Here is a 16,707-nt window from a genome sequence, read left to right as displayed (position 1 = left end):
ATTTTGATAAGTTTACAGAAATTTCTAAAAAGTTTGAGACCTACATCAAATAATCTAATGATCTCTGGGCTTGAATCAGTTGATGCTTGGTTGGGGCAGTAAGCAGCCAATCGTCTACGGTATGGAAACACCTGGAATCCTTTCAGCCTCAAGTGAGCTGCTAAAGCACTTGGTGAACAGCTGGGGGGCTGTGTTAAGACTGAAGAGCAGTGCTCTGAATTGACAGTGATGGACTCCCAGCTAGTAGTGCAGAAAGCTGCTGGAGCACCTGTATCTCTGTGTGATAGTATGTGTTCTGGAAATCTATGGAGCACATCCAGTCGTCTTTGCACAGCAGCAGCAGAATGGACTGTACCATAACCATTCAGAACTTGGACTTCTTTACATACTGATTCCATTGCTTAGGTTCCCCTGCTTTCTTTGGCACAAAAAGAAGCTGGAGTAAGTTCTGAATCTTGTGTGTTTGGGACCTTTTGGCTGGCTCTTTTTTTGAAGCAGCTTTTGGATTTCTAGGGTTGTTGACTCCCTCTGACTGGGTAGAACATTTTGGAGGTTTCTTGCTTAGTCTTGAATGAAGAAGGGAAAAAGGGAATTTAAGTGTCCAAACACTAAACCTGTATTAACACTTTATGACTTGTACTTTTAATTATATTATCTGTATTACTTTTGACTATCTATATTTTAACATTTGTGCTTTTTCTAAACATATGCTCCCTGATTTTGTATTTACATTTTAAACTGTATATTTATGCTTTTGTATACTGTATATTCCATATTTTACTTATGTTATATTCTGTTAACTGCTTTTGGAGCTTTTCTTCCCAAGCCTCCACTGAAAACAGGCTCCGCTTGGCCCAGCTGACTTCCCCAGTCATCAAACTGGAAATAAATAAATAATAGTCTCCAGATATAATGGAAAGCACCAATTTGGTTTGTGTAATACTTGTCCAAGCTTCTGGGTGCACTGAAAAATGTCCCCGACTGCCTCTAAAGAGCAGCAATTGGGGCAGCACTTCAGGAATGCTGATAGGGCCCTGTCAGGAAAGGAATCCATAAAGCCCTGATTCTGTAGAATCCCTCTGCCTCTAGGGTGACACCTGCCACTGAAACCTCCTCCTCCTCTGCTTCTGGATAAGGAATCTTCATGCGACTCCTGGAAAGGTGCCGGAGACTTATGGAACCACATTTTTTTACAATCTCGGTTCCTGGAGAAGGTACACTGAGGGGTAGAAAACTTGATTTCAACAGCAGACAGGGTCTTTCCCTCCTGCTCGCTGCGGTAAGTGTTTCCTTGACTGATGGTCCAAAAATAGAGGAACCACCAAAAGGGGTGTTAACAAAAGACGTCTTAAAGGGTTCCCAGAAATCGCACAGCCTCATCCAGGCATGTTGTCGTATGGCTATGCCTGAGCCGGCTGAGTGAGCGGTGCCTTCTGCTGCATGGGACATTAACCTCATCAATGACTTAGATGATAGAGTGGTCAGGCGTGGAGAAACTTTCTTAAGGTCCTCTGCTGGCACGGACTCAGCAAGAGAATATGAGAGCTCTCTGACCAACTCTCTCATGAAATGGGACACAAAATTCAATGACCTCAGTGTGGAACTAGGTGAGGTGTAAACATGCTTCCCAAATCTGTCCATCGCTCTGGACTCTTTGTTCGGGGGATGGACAGTGGAGCTCTGCTGTGCTAGCTCCTTCTTTGTGGCTGCTGCCACAACCACAGCATCCATGGCAGCTTTCTTACTCTAAAACTGGTGGTCAGCAGGTGAAGATAGGATTTTATCCAGACATTTGGGAATCGGTTCAATGGTGTCTGGCTCCTTCCATGCCCAGTGTGAGACGAGATTGATAAGCCCATCCACCGGGGGGGTGGATAGTCACCCAAGATGTAGATGGGTCAGCCCTAAAGGCCGACAAAAACAGTCTCCTCATGGGAAGGATTTTGGGAGGACCATTCACACTTTTGCCCAAGGATTTCCATGATGACCCCCAAAGGAAATATCATTAGGTGGTGATTGGGGGGACCCTTCCCCTTCCGCAAAGTGTCTCTCCTCCATGAGGGAGTGCACAAAGGAGTCTATGTGCCTCCTTTTGCACAATGTCTTCCAAGGAACATCCTAAAGTGGGGTGGTCCAGGGAGATATCAGAAATGGAGGGGGTACATGGAGACTTTCTGCAACTGGCTGACCCGATGGAACAGCAATGATGGGCTCAGCACTCAAAACAGATGGAGGATGGGAAGTAGGAATCAAGATAGAAGAGGACAGTTCTCTGGCTGCAGAGAAAACCATTTCTACAACCTGGAAGGCTGACATACCTGGAAAAATTCTCCCTCCATCCTCAGAGCCTAAATGCCTGAGGACAGGAAGTTGCGGCCAGCCCCAGATCAGCACTGTCCGGAGTCGAACCCGGGCTGTCTAGAGCAGAGGCACTCATGGAGAGGGAAAGATTTGAAAAAAATCAGAGCCAAACCCTGCTCCTCGGACCAGGCACAGACCTCTAGGATCAGAGACCTACATTGATCCAAAGACAACTATGCACAGCTGTTCAGGCTGACTGACTCATCTGAAGCCAGGGACTTCCTAAGATCCGATGAGTGCCTCTCAGAGGTCTCGAATCATTGGGCTCTGAAGCTGGTAGATGGACTGGAGAAGGAAAAAGTCACTGTTTGACTGGAGAGCTCAACGATCCGGGGGGGGGGGGGGGTACGGAGAAGCAGTGACCTCCATCTGAATTTGAGCTCTAAGAAACTTCTGCATCATCATGTCCATATTATGATCAGAGAAGCTCCTGGAAGACATAGATGAAGTGGTGGAGGGAAGCCTCGAGGGCTTGATAAGTGTCTGAAAAAACGTGGGCAGTAGCATCGGAGACTCTGCCTGTAAAGCCATATCTGGTGTATTGCCCCTAGATGCCAGATGCCTGAGGAAACTGATTTTTTTTCTGTGAAAGTACTATCACGTTTTGTATGTACTACCATTGCTTATGAAACCTATCAAACATCGTTTTGGGGCTTTGGTGTGGCTTCTTCTTCTTGTAGATACGAGGGCACACACAAATCACAAAGAAATTCAGGTCCCTAACGCCAGTGACAACTAGGACACCTCCTAGGTATAGAAAAAAACACTATATTTAACCTAAAATACACTTTTTTTTTTTTTTTTTAGGAAACAGTACACACACCAAGGAATGAGAAAAGAACTAGTCACCTAACCTACCTACATTGCACACGCGTATGCTGCAAGGGACAAGACAGCACACCCTTTCTAAAATTTAACAAAGTATGAAAAAAAAGAAGCGAAAACCTAACGACAAAGTGAGGAACAAGTTTTACACTACAAGAAAAAGAAACAGGAATAGCAGATAAAAATTAAGAGAAAGGCACTTAACGCTCATGATTTTGAAGACAGGCTTGATCTCCCATTTGACTACAATGGCAGCAAATGAGATCTGAGGGCTTAGGGATGGTATAGGGGATTGTAGGTAAGGGGAGGAGCTTGAGGTTTGGCTCTGAAGTTTAAAGGAAAGAGACTGTATCGAATCCGACAGTCGGATCCTAGACCCACTAGTGAGGAAGAATGAAAAGGGCATCAGATTGCAATTGACTATGTCTTAAGTTATTATTTAATAAAGGTATTTAAGAAAAACTATCAGAGTCAACCTTCTCCTTATTCTACCACAAGTAAAACCCCACTACCTTTTTTGCCCTGTCTCAACGACTTTGTATGCTCCTCTTTCCTAAGATGCTTCTCCTCAAGGTGTACCACCTCAATATTTCCCCAACAGTTTCTGGGGATTAGATACATTTTTTGAGTACAACACTCTACCATGTAGTACACTACTCTGTTTCTATATGTGTGAGATCAGCAATCGCAATTCTCAAAAATCACAAAATCATTTTATAAACTAAAAGCTGTAAAATCAACCAATCCCTCACCCAAGTGCCAGACAGCCCAGACTTTACTGTCCCTAACAGAACAAAGTAGCCTTTTTACCACAAAAAGGCAATCCAGTCAGTCCACCTCCTTGTTTAAGTTTTGGAGAAGTACTTTCAATCATGTGATACAGAAAAAAAAAACAATATTGCTGCTTTTGAAGAACTGTGCTGTAAAAGTTTTCAATATAAATACAATTAAACATTATGCACAAGGTAGAATTAGTTCTACAAAAGAAAAAACTAATTTTTCACAGAAGTTTCACAAAAAAATAGAAAAGAAAATACAAGACTGCAAAACAGAAACACAAGCTCTGCATCTTCAACCAACATACTAATAGCTCTACTATTATACATAATAGTAGCAAAAACTAACTATTCAGAAATGCACTTTCCTCTCCTTATGTTCTTTCAACCCTTTTTACTAATCCTGACTTCATCTGACTATTAAAATTCTGACAGTGCAAAAATATGCACCAGTGCTCCAAAAATGTGTGTATTTAGCACTCACAAGACTCCAACCCCAGAACAACATCCTTGTAGCCAAACACCACTTATCAATACGATGATATAATTTCTCACCCTTTTCCTTTCCATGAATCTCCTTTTCCATCACATACTTGCCATTCTTTCTCCCATAGCTAGGTACAATATCCATATCAAGGATTACTGTAGAGGTAACTGAACCTGCATACACTGAAAATAGGAACAAAGACTTTTCAAAATTAGGAACATCCAGATAAAAACTTGGACATACAATTATTGTAAACTTGAATACCAAATAGCATATGCTGTTTTCAGTAGGGATGTGAGATACTGCTCAGAAACATGTTTAAAAAATGAGTGACAAAAATGGTGGAAAAATATAAGCAAATTATTAAAGAGACCATATAAAATTTATAAATTTAATGAACTGTGCTGCAAAAATGTGGCCGCATAAGTTCCTTTATTTTTTTGTTTCAGAAAGATGGAGATGTAAAATGTGCATCCTCTTTCTTTAAAATATTGTTGCTACTAGTCATACTGCCCAACTTGTTACAGTAATAAATCAGGACAAAGCTTTATATAAAAGTGGTACAAAGGCCCAAAAATAGGGACAATTTGTAAATATTGCTCTTACAAACGTAGAAGTTGATAGAATAAAAGGTTTTGCATTATATTGCATTTTCTGAAGGGTATGAAGCCTGAAACACAAATGTCTGTCATTATTTTCTAACTTCAATCTTTAACGATTTGCCATCAATTTGCCAGAAAACCACAAATCTATGGAAAAAGGACCAAAAATAGGAGACAAAAATCTGGACATTCTGTGAAAATCTGTACAGCATGTTGGATGTATAATACGGTTTTCTGTGCACTACACAGTTTTAAAAACGTGAGATGAGGAGAAATTCAGAAAATTGAGTGAAGGAGTAAAATCAATCTTGCGCAGTGGTTACTCAGTCCTGAAAACAGGAACATTAAATGAGGATAGTTGAGAGGTCTGCCTGTGGAATCCCTCATACAAAAAGCAACAGATAGCATTATTTACCTCTAGTCTTAGGTGAGTTGCAACAATTAAGGTGTTATACAGCTTTCAATGTCCACTGGGTATAACTTACATGGCTTGGCAAAAGTCATGACACAAAGTTCTCACAATATATCTGGAACTTATTTTTCTGAATCACATCTATACTTAACACTATTTCAGTAGTTGACCACATTTTGGATATTAAATTTCACACAGTAAGCCACTTACAGCTACAGCCACCATGTTATTAGCATCACACAATCAGCAATTGAAGTGTGTAACTGAATGTCAGTTCCTGGAAATGCAAGACAGAAAATCTAACCATGTCTGCTGTACTGGAACTTGCAAGAGCAAGGTAAGACAAAGTAGAACTGCCCTCAAGATTAGTGACTTACTTGGCAATATGTGTGTGCATGCACGCGGGTTTTACACAAGGATTTTGGTCAGTTCGACCTAGATCTAAATAACCCAATTCATTTTTTTACCCATCTTAAAACAGTTCTCTACTGCTCTACTCTGCACTCACTTCATTACTTAATTACTGTGACTAATATAGTGGTTTCAATTTCTAGTTATACCTTGTGTAGTGACTCACCCCTTTTTGCAATGAGGTTCAATGACTCATTTACTTTCACATCTATGGCAATATGGTGTTTACAGTGAGATAAGCACCATTTTATCCTGTAATAAAGTCAGCACAATCTCTCCTCTCTTGCATAACATGGTTCAAAGACCTAACCTGTCCCTTTTTTCTACAATCACAACAGGGCCCTAACATACACTAGAAATGCTTTAAAATTAAAATTATGTACTCATCATAGCGAAAGACCTCCTTTTTGTCCGGTTCAACCTGTGGGTTAAATAGATCTGAGTGGATCTGACCTTGATGCTTTTAGAAGTGGTGGAAGTGGTGGATCCAGGCTCTGACTCCTCCCCTACCTATAATCAATCTTTCACCAAAATACCTCAGTTCAAGTTTGCCTACTTATCATTAAACATATTATTACTGTCTCGTAAATGTTAACACCTAAAACTCTTAACAGAACATGACCTGGAGAAAAATCAACCTGCTGAGGTAGTGTAATGACAAGGTTTCTGGTTAGGTCCATTCAATTAAACAGGAGCACCAAGTAAGAAATTTGGAAGTGGGAAGGAGGGAGGGATGTCGAACCAGATGGAATGAAGACAACATGTATCTACTGTTGTGAAGAATACTTAACTTTCATACCTGATGAAGTCTTTTCTCATCCAATTCAACTTTGGGCCAGATTTCCTAGCTGACACAAAATCTTGTGAGGTATCATGAAAGGATATTCCTGAGATTGGTGGAGCCAAAAGATGTATGGGATCTCGACTATACATCCAGCTTGTAATGGGATATGAATGTCCGAACTGTGGACCAAGTTACAACAGCAGAAATTTATCAATAGGAACTCTATGCATAAAGGCAGTACAAGTAGCAACAGACCTTTTGGTTGCTAGGTTAAGGAAAGACCATGTCATTTCATAGACAAAAGCTATACAACCCGATAGCTACCTTGACAGTATGACTATAGACACACTGGCTCATCTCTGCTCTAGAGAAAGCGACGCACAGCTGATTAGATCTCCTTAAATCTTTGGTCCTGTGGAGATAAAGTTGTCTGGGTATCTACTAGACACAAGAGTATACGCTCCTTTGTTACAGACTTTTGGGAAGAATACTAGTAAAATTAATGGTTTGATTAAGGATCATTTTGGATGCCACTTTTGGAATGAATGTGGGATTTGTTATCAAAGAAACTCTATAGCTATGGAAAAATCAGGTAAAGAGATTTACAAGAAAATACTTGTAACATGAAGATCCCTTTAGCCAAAGTGATGGCCACCAGGAAAATGGTCTTCCAAAAAAGATACTTCAAGTCTTCTGCAGCTCCCAGTTCAAATAGAACTTTTTTTTAAACTCCTGATGCACTATAGTTATGCCACATAGATGGACTGGATACCTTACAGGAGGTCTTAAGAAGGTTCCCTTCAAAAAACCTTTGAAATCTTTAGAGATGCTATAGCAGAATGACTATGCCAATGTGGAAAATGGAAACAGCTAGTAATTGCACTTTGTTGAAAAAAGCCTTTTTGGAAAGGATCTGAACAGAAATCTAGACTAGAAGGGAGAAGAGCTAAAAAGGGATCTTTCCCTTTAGAGGCTGCCCAGACTGACAAACCTCTTCGATTTCCTAAGGTAAACTTTCCTGGTGCTCGATTTTTGAGAGGCTAACACAATATGAACCACCTGAGCAGAAAGCTTGCCATCTCTAGCCTTTGTTAAAATTGGGGGAACCATATAGCTTTAGCATTTCTGGGTCAGGGAGAGGCTACCTGGATGGGTGAATCAAAAGATTTGGACAGCAGTCCACATCCAGGGAGGCAAACACTAGATGAGGCAAGGAGAAGGGGGACCAAACTTGCCGGGGCCAGAAAAGTACAATGAGGACTTCTACGGCCTTGCACCTTCTTGCTTTCTCAACAAACTATTAGAGGAAAGGGGGAAAGGGATATAGGAGGCCCAGGGGCCAGTTTAAAGTAACTGCTGCACTTGCTGTTTAGGTATGAAGCAAAAAGGTTGCAGCATGGTTGACCCCCAGTGGCTGGAGACTTGATATGTCACTGAATGATCTAGTGACCACTCCTGAAGCAGAAAGATGGATCTGCTCAATCTGTCTGCTAATACACTGGAAGTCCCAGGGATATGCATTACTATGGGCAAGTGATGGAAGACCTCATCCACTGCCACACTCTCATGGCTTCCTGGCACAAAGGGTATAAACATGTTCCTCCATGTTTGCTGATGTCCCAGACTACATGTTGCCCACCTGGATGGAGATCACACCCCTGGGGAGAGAGTCTTTGAAAGCCTGCACCACTAGGAGAACTGCCCTCATCTCCAGAGCACTGAAGAGTACACTGGTCTCCATGTTTGACCTTAAACCATTTTCCCTTCAAAATGCCCCATGTCAAGAGGGAAGCAAACTGATTATTACTCTCATGGGAGGATGTGGAGAAAATGGCCAACCTTCCAGGAGAGCTGTCAAGGTCAACCATCATCTGATATGAGATCTGCAAATGGGTGCCAGATGAATCAGAGCATGAATAGTATGAAAAAACTGGGATATTTGTACAGAAATGGTCCGATGAAGAACTCTCATGTGGTATCTGGCTAGGGGAACCAATGTTACTGTCGAACCCATTAGCCCTAACAACAGAAGAATAAGTCTTGTGAGGAATGAGGGATGTTGGAGAACTTGCAAGGCTACCTGACGCAGAGATATGAACCTGGGCTGTGAGAGGGTGACTATTTGACTGCTTTAATTCAGGTGGCATCCGATGAACTCTATTAGTTGTGTGGGTGTCAAAGGGTTTTAGGCTTGAATGACTGTGATTCCCAACTGCTGAAGAAGCTGGAGCAAAAAGTCCCATTGCTGGAGTAGATCATCACTAGTTGGGGTGGTAAGGGAAGTATGGGAACACCTGGAACCTTAGCAATATGAGATATGCTGTAATCACTGCCAATACCAAAAAGTGCAGTGTCATCCCCTTTGGTAAAAACTCTGTACCCATGAACTACCACATAGGCAGCAATCTACTTAACACCGAATGTGTGATGAGACCTTGGGACCCATGTAGACAGTAGTCTCTCCTTTGATAGTCACATCGCCACAGTAGTCAGGAAGTCCTTCTATGTGGCACACCTCATCATAAAAGGATTCTCATCCTGGAAAAAAGAGGTCATTGTTCCCCTCTACTCGACACTCATTAGACCCATTAAAGAGTACAACGCCCCTTTTGGAATGTACCTCACAAGACATCTGCAGCAGCTGGAAAGGCCACAGAAGTACCTCACAAAGAGGATTACTGGCCTCAAACAAATGCCCTACACTGACCGCCTCAAAAAACTCCAGCTTTACTCCGTAGAATATCGCCTACTCTGAGGTGATCTCTGCCTAACATATAAAGCTATGTCAAACCCTGAGCTGTTGAACATGCTACACATAAAGAAACCCCAATCCCACCGAGCTACATGCTCTAGGGACCTAAACCTTGTCGCCACAATAAACAGGACATGCTGGAGGGATAGATTCCTGTCCCAGAGACTTCCCATACTCTGGAACAGGCTACCCATCTATGTCAAGCAAAGTTCTTCATTAGCACTCTTCAAGAACAATCTTGAGTGGATGGGAAATAAGAAATACACCCTGGGGATCACTTCTGTCTCTCTGCTCGACAGTGGCACAGGAAAATAACTTTCTTGGGTGGCGTAAGCCAGGGAACCTTGTTGGCTAGGCTTATGTAGGCCCTTGGCCCGATAGCCTAGTACCTACCTATGAACCTATACATTTGAACATCTGAGGGGCTGTAGTGAGACCTAAAGGCAGAGCCCTGAATTGGAAGTGATTGGCTCCCAGCTGGAAAAGAAGACTGGACTGCCTCACTACCATGACACTGCAGTAGACATCATGGAGATCTACAAACACATCCAGTTATACTTCCTCAGAAGAGGTAGATGGAGTGAACCATGACCCTCTAAAACTTTGCCTATTTTACAAACTGATCAAAATGATGATTCAAAATTGCCCTCATGTCTCCTGTCTTCTTTGGAACTAAAAAAAATCTGGAATGCACTTTGGATTCTAACTGGTCTGGAGGGACCTGCTGGATTACTCATTCTTCCAGCAACTTTAAGACTTCTGCTGGTGCAGACTCCATCTGATTGGGTGGCACTGTGGGAATCCTCCTTTTCTTTTCAGGAGAGCAGAGGGAAGCCTCTGGTTATTATCCTCAGTGCCCAAGTATCTAGAGTGATGGCCTGACAAGCTTGAGGGTGCAGGGATAAGTGCCACCTGAATGCTTACAAGAGTGTAAGAGATGGGCAATCCTTCTGGAGTGCTGGAAGGATTTCTCAGTAAAAGGAACATGAAATCCCTGACACTGCGGTCCACCTCTGCCCCTAGGGGACATCCATCAAAACTGCTCCTCACTTTGCCTCAGGTGGACTTATCTACAGTTGCATCCAGGGTGAACTCCTGAAATTTTCTCCATCACAACTTCTAACCAACCCTTTGGTTCCTGGAAAAGGTTCTCTGTGGAGTACAGAAGCAGACTCCAATAACAGAAAGGGTCTTACCATCCTGCCCACTCCTGGTGAGAATTTCTTTAAGCTTTGGAACAAAAAGTGTTGAACCATCAAAGGGGGCATTAAGGAAAGACATTTTGAAGCTTTCTACAAAGTCACACAATCACATCCATGCATGCCGAAGGATGGATATGCTGGTTCCTGTTGCTCTCGCTGTAACATCAGCTGCATCGGAAAGCAGAAGCATGGATTCTTTGGACATCAACTCTGAGGTAGACAACTGGAACTCCACTGTTTTTTGAATGTCCATCAGTAGGTTACCCAAGAGGGACTTGGTGACTTCCTTAATCAACCCCCTCTAGAAGCATATCACATGGGCCAGGTAGTTCAGCACCCTGAGTGTGAAAGTTGCTGATACATATATCCATTACCTACACCTGCCCAATGCTCTTGATTCCCTATTAGCAGGATGGACAGATTACTCTCTTCAGACAGTTCTTTCTTAGTGGCTGCCTGCACAATCACGGCATCTACCAGGGGGCACCTTTGTTCCAATGTGCTCTGTTCTTTGGTGTAATCAAGAGTTTACCTGGCTTCACAGGAACTGTCTCAGCTGTATCTGGATCCTTCCAAGCCCACTGAGCTACCAGGTTTATAAAGTGCATCAGCAGGCAGTACCACCCAGGAGGTAGAACAGTCAGCTCCAAATGCCTTTCACAAGTTTGTTCTCTGGGACCGTGCCTTGATAAAACTTCTAAAGATGGGTCAGAGTCAGAATGGTAACTCAAGTAGCGAGTAGCACTGAGACTTGAAGCTTACTGTCCTTGTTGACCTAAATATGCAGAGTCCGATGCAATCTCCAAAAGGAATTGGGATAGAGTAGGTAGAGAGCACCTCTTCTCTTGGCCTAGCAAGAACCCTTTCAAAAGCCTTGAATGTAAAGGCAGTGATCAAGACTGAAGAGACTCTCATATTATCAGAGCAAGATATAGGAAGAGCCTACCCTGACCCAAGATCTGAAGTCGACAATGGAAGCGAGCTATCAAGTGATGAGATGCCAAGGGAAAGAAACCGTTCTGAAAGTTTCAGTAATGAATCCATGCCTCAAGCCCCAGCACTGACCCTTCTGCTAAGAGACTCATCCCAATCTGGAGGCATCTGAGTTGAGACACTAAGGGATACTATCAGAGTCAAAGTTGACAAGACTGTTGGCTCAGACACTGGTGCTCCTGGAAGGCTCAGATCAATGGAGGGGATGTTGGAGCCATTCTCGGAAAATCCCGTGTGGACAGTGCCAGGAGAACCTATAGCTGAATCTGCGTCCAAAGGAACCTCTGCATCATCCTGTTGACGTAAAAACAAACCGGTGAATTAGGTGTTAAACCAGGTGTAAACTCATGTATCACTGTAGACAAGAAAATTCCAAGTCAAAACTGGCAATATTTCTACATAATCATAGAAAATATGTCAATAAACTAAAATGATAATGGCCAGCCAGTCATACCAAGACAGCAACAGAATTTTTCCTGATCATACTTATGAAATAATTCATTACATGGCTTGCCAGAAGAGGAGAAGGAGCATCCCACAAGGAAAGCATAGGCCCAGACAATGATATAGGTGTATAACAGAGTAAACCCCCACCTGTGGTATACTGTGTATATAAACAGATTTCCTCAATACCACCCCCTTAAGGAAAACTGCACAGAATTGAATGACAGTGCACCACCTAAAGAGGCAAGAGGAGCGAAAGAAGCATACATCATATGTGTACAGATAGAGCACAAGACAGCCATTAAATTGGAAATTATGACTGGTAAAGCTATATAAAAAAAGACAACACAGCTATTTACATTTTCCAAATTAAAAATATTTCTTGAGCCTTGACAGTGATGCTAAACGAATGAAATGACAAGGACATCGTAATTTCAACAGACTTTTAACTAGAAACACGAGTCAGCAAAATACGTTTGTCACATCACAATTAAAAGTTTTCATCATACCTGGACTAAATACTACACATCAGTGGGAAAAATAGGAAGATGCATCCCCACATACCACCACATTTTATATTACTAACTATAAATTTGGAAACAATGCTAAGTATGAACTGCTGCAAGCAGTTTGCGGACTTGTCCTTGCAAGTAAAAGTCTGCAGAATTAAAAGTCTTAAGGATGCTTCAATAGACAAATATTACAAAACTACTTGAAACTCCTGCACCAGGCTTTACTGCTCATGACTGGCAGTTACCAAGTATTAAAATGATGGCACTAGCAGGTCTCCACCAAGGAGGATGTCTTGGCTGCTACAATAAAACTCAACACTATTCAGAGCCAGTATAATTGTTCCTGACAAAATACAGAAGCAATATACCTTGATAATTCTCTACTACCTCTACAAGACTGAGAAGGAAATAAAATAAGCCCCAGGGAAATTAATGGTAATCACTGCATGTATGTCAAATGCCAACAACCAGGAGAGGTGAGGTTGTGCCTTTTCTGACAACAAACTGTATGCCCTTTGACGACCTAATGGTCTCACAAGATATGCCACAATGTTTCACAAGCCACAGGCCAACCATGAAACAGTAAGAAGCTGGCTTGGTGTCATGCAATGTCATTTGGAAAGCACAATGCACCTGGACAATATGCATAGTTATGTGCGCTTGGCTGCTGAGAAGTTAAAAAAAAAAAAAAAAAAAAAAAAAAAAACAGAAGATAATTATCAACAGCTGTACTACAGAAACGTTTTGAACCACAGTGAACAAACTGCAAAGATTCCTTGCACAACTGGTGGGATTATAGAAAATTCAGCCCAGGGATCACTCCAGTGGCTCTACTCGACAGAGGCACTGGGAACTAAGGTTGGGACAATGCCAGGGTAATCCTATGGGCTAGGCTTGTAAAGGCTCCAGGACCATTAGCCTAGTACACACCTAAGAACCTATACAAACCTAAAGGCTAATTACCTATTCTAGTCCATAACAGATTGTGTTCAAAAAGTTCCAGTTTAGGAAAAACTTAGAAAAACTTATTCAGGCTGACCACAGGCATTTACCTACTGACAACTGTCTGAAATATATTTATGTATCTACTGGATTCTCCTTTTTCTCATATGGTGTATTACTAGCTTTACAGTCATCTAAACACAGTACCTTGATAAAACTGAAAAGCATTTCCATTCATAAGGAGTCTGGCAATTTCAAACAACCAACAAAAAAACTACCTTTGAGATCACTAAATGCTGCCATTGCTAAACTGACATAATAATACAGACTACCACCAAAGCACAACTTTATCAACGGAGAAAAGCAGTAAAGTAGGTAGCTAAAAATAGGGTGGTAAGTCAAACGGCACAAGTCAGTTTCTTGTCGCATCAGATATGTACAATCTTGTGTTGGTACCATCAGTACCACAGTAAACATTATTTTAACTCCACTGTAATTTAGATCCCTTGGCTAAAGCCAACAAGGGGGAACTGGTGAATCCATAGTACTATATAGGCAGTCCACTTTCACTTATAGAAAATAATACTATATATTTTCAGCAGCACAACCAATCTTCCATCATATTTAACATCTTCATATAGTACATACAGCAACTGTTTGGGTTGATGAACTGCATCTTACACTACATCAGCATATACATGCATTTAGACAGCCTTTAAAAGCAGTTTAATAAAAACCTAGTAAAATTAAACATTTAGGAAAGCAACAACTGGTTTTATGCATTAACAAACAGTTCACCTGATCCGACTGCTGTTCAAATGGTGAGGATGACCTACGTTTCTGAAACTGAAGAGTGAAATATATAAGATGCAAGTTATCAGGAAAACAAGGTTACATGGTATCCACATGCAGATCACTTCGTATCTATGCATGCACTTGTGGCACACACCATTCCAGTGTTTGAATAAATCTGTGCATTCGTCACATGATGCTAAACAGCAAGTCATCAGCAGAAAAGCAAAGGTCTTTTCCAAATATGGAAGATGCTTTGGATTAAAACAACACAACTAAACAGATAGCTAAATATTTTTTGATAAGATGCATTACTTTTAAACTTTTCTAAGAACCGTGTCGCTGTGATCCTTAAAGACCATAACATAACCTACTATTACAGCTACTGCTTTTTTATTTATTTTTTAACATCAGTTTTAATCTGGGAGAATGACATACTAGGATGAGAAAACAAGCTGTAAACTGGCTGTACCATAATGATCAGAGAATTGTTCTTATAACAACAGGAGTGACTGAGCAACTCTTTTCACCTAGCACTGTACTGGAATAACAGCTACTGAAAAAATGCTGCAGTAAGACTCCTCCTACAAAAAATAACTACATCATGGTTTCACTTGTTCTTATTTCCTTTCAAGTGTTTTATGAGAATTCCATTGTTATTCTTTATTCCCTGAAAGAATTTAAAAATAAAAATCATGAAAATGTTAGAATTTGCCTGGCACTGTACAAGGAGTTTAGCAACAAGAACAAAAATAACAAGTGAATACAGAGTGCTAGTAGTCCCGACATAACCAGAGATATTAAAAAAAAAAAAAAAAAAAAAGAAAGCTCAGGGAATCTCCTGGCTTCTCCAGAGCAAATACAGGAACATCGCCTTGAAATACAATGTACCATCTTACTACAAAGTGCATCAAAAGTGCTTGCTGATACCAGACACCTACTGTCTATCAAAGTGCAACAGTACAAAGTAAGGTCCTACAATAAGTTTTGTTGTAGTGTTTGGCAATAGTTTTGAAGGGACATTGAAAATATGCACAGTGTTTCCTAGAAAAGATTCCACAGGCGAGTTGCAATGGATAGCTATTAAAAATGGAACACTATTGCTCAAAGGACTGGAATTTGTTAGTGATGAATTGCCTGAACCATGATAATCCCCATATTTTCATTTCACACTAAACTGCAGTATTTTTGTTGTTTAAGGGTTAATCTCTTGGAAGCCTTCTCCTCAGTTTGGGTCTTAGTCTGCAATGCTTCAATAAAAGACCGTCACAGCTTCTGTTTCTACTGAAGTTTGAGTTTCTTATTAAAGCAGTTAAAATCATTATAGTGCTTGGGGCTTTATAGGCAATATACACAGCCTTCAGGTTTTACTGGTAAAGGTTTAAAACTGATGAACTTGCATGCAACATGAGGCAAAAACAAAATAAGATGGCAAGTGCGGGTACTTCACATATGCGAGATCCCAGTCTTGGCTTTACAAATGAAGAAAGTATTCTAGTGACACCAACTCATGTGGATGAAACCTACAGTTTATTGAAGAGTCATTTTTCACCTATAAACTGAGTGAAAAGATATGCACAGAACTAATAAGGTTATTACAGAATCATTTACATCATAAACCTACTCTGAGACCACATAGAAATTTTAGTCACCTACTGCAAAGCTTATATAGTCCATATTGGACTACACTGAGTTAAAAAAAATCTAATATTGTAATTAATAACATAAATCACAGCAAATGCTGTGTGTGTGTGTGTGTGTGTGTGTGTGTGTGTGTGTGTGTGTGTGTAATAAATAAGCACAAACACAAAGCTACAATTGTGTAAGCCTAATATTTGAAAATACTTCAATAGCTTTGACAGTAGAAACAATAATGTACAAAATGTGTAAGCAATAGCAAATAACAAAGTGAAAGATGTGCCCTGTGAGGGATGTATAGTTCCAACAGTATGAGATACTGCAGAGCTAGAGTTTGTTAGAAGGTACATTAGAAAACATACAGATTCTCGTTTACTTTTTTTGTAGAACTACACACAAAGAAGTAGCCTGTCTTACCAGGAAAAAAAGTTCAACAAGCTGGGGTTACAAGAACTGATAGGATACTTAGGAAGGGAAGAATATTCAAAGGGTACACTAGATAAACTTACTCAAAAATAGCATTTTTGCTACATACTATGTATTGTTGAAGTATACAAAACGTTGACTCGTTTCTGGTAAAAATGTAGACAGAACCTGGCTTTGTGGTACTCAGGAATACAGCCCTATGACCCAGACTAACAAAGACTGAATAGTGGCTCAGTAAGCAGAAACAGCCAGAGAGCAGTGGGCAAGGGGTGCACAACTTATGTTAGTGCTCCTGTCTGGGAGGGTAATGGTGGCTCCTCCTCTTGTGGTGACAGGTCACTCCCTGAC

At 41.0% G+C, this 16,707-nt stretch overlaps 1 protein-coding gene across 5 annotated transcripts in view; it reads right to left on the bottom strand.

The window, feature by feature from the left end:
• PHKA1 (phosphorylase kinase regulatory subunit alpha 1) overlaps positions 1-16,707 on the bottom strand; it is a 3,177,076-nt gene that overhangs the window by 512,490 nt on the left and 2,647,879 nt on the right. For 4 of the 5 annotated variants that reach the window (XM_044057561.1, XM_044057557.1, XM_044057558.1 and 1 more), the window contains one exon: positions 14,302-14,349. The exons of the other annotated variant lie outside the window; for it this stretch is intronic. In XM_044057561.1, coding sequence (XP_043913496.1) covers positions 14,302-14,349 — 48 coding nt within the window. The remainder of the gene's footprint in view (positions 1-14,301; positions 14,350-16,707) is intronic. 5 annotated transcript variants of the gene reach the window in all.

The sequence above is a fragment of the Protopterus annectens genome, chromosome 15.part0 (genome assembly GCF_019279795.1).
Source record: "Protopterus annectens isolate FY-2018-M chromosome 15.part0, PAN1.0, whole genome shotgun sequence".
Classification (NCBI taxonomy): domain Eukaryota; kingdom Metazoa; phylum Chordata; order Ceratodontiformes; family Protopteridae; genus Protopterus; species Protopterus annectens.
Note: the sequence above shows the minus strand (reverse complement) of the source record. Positions and strands in the feature narration are given on the sequence as shown.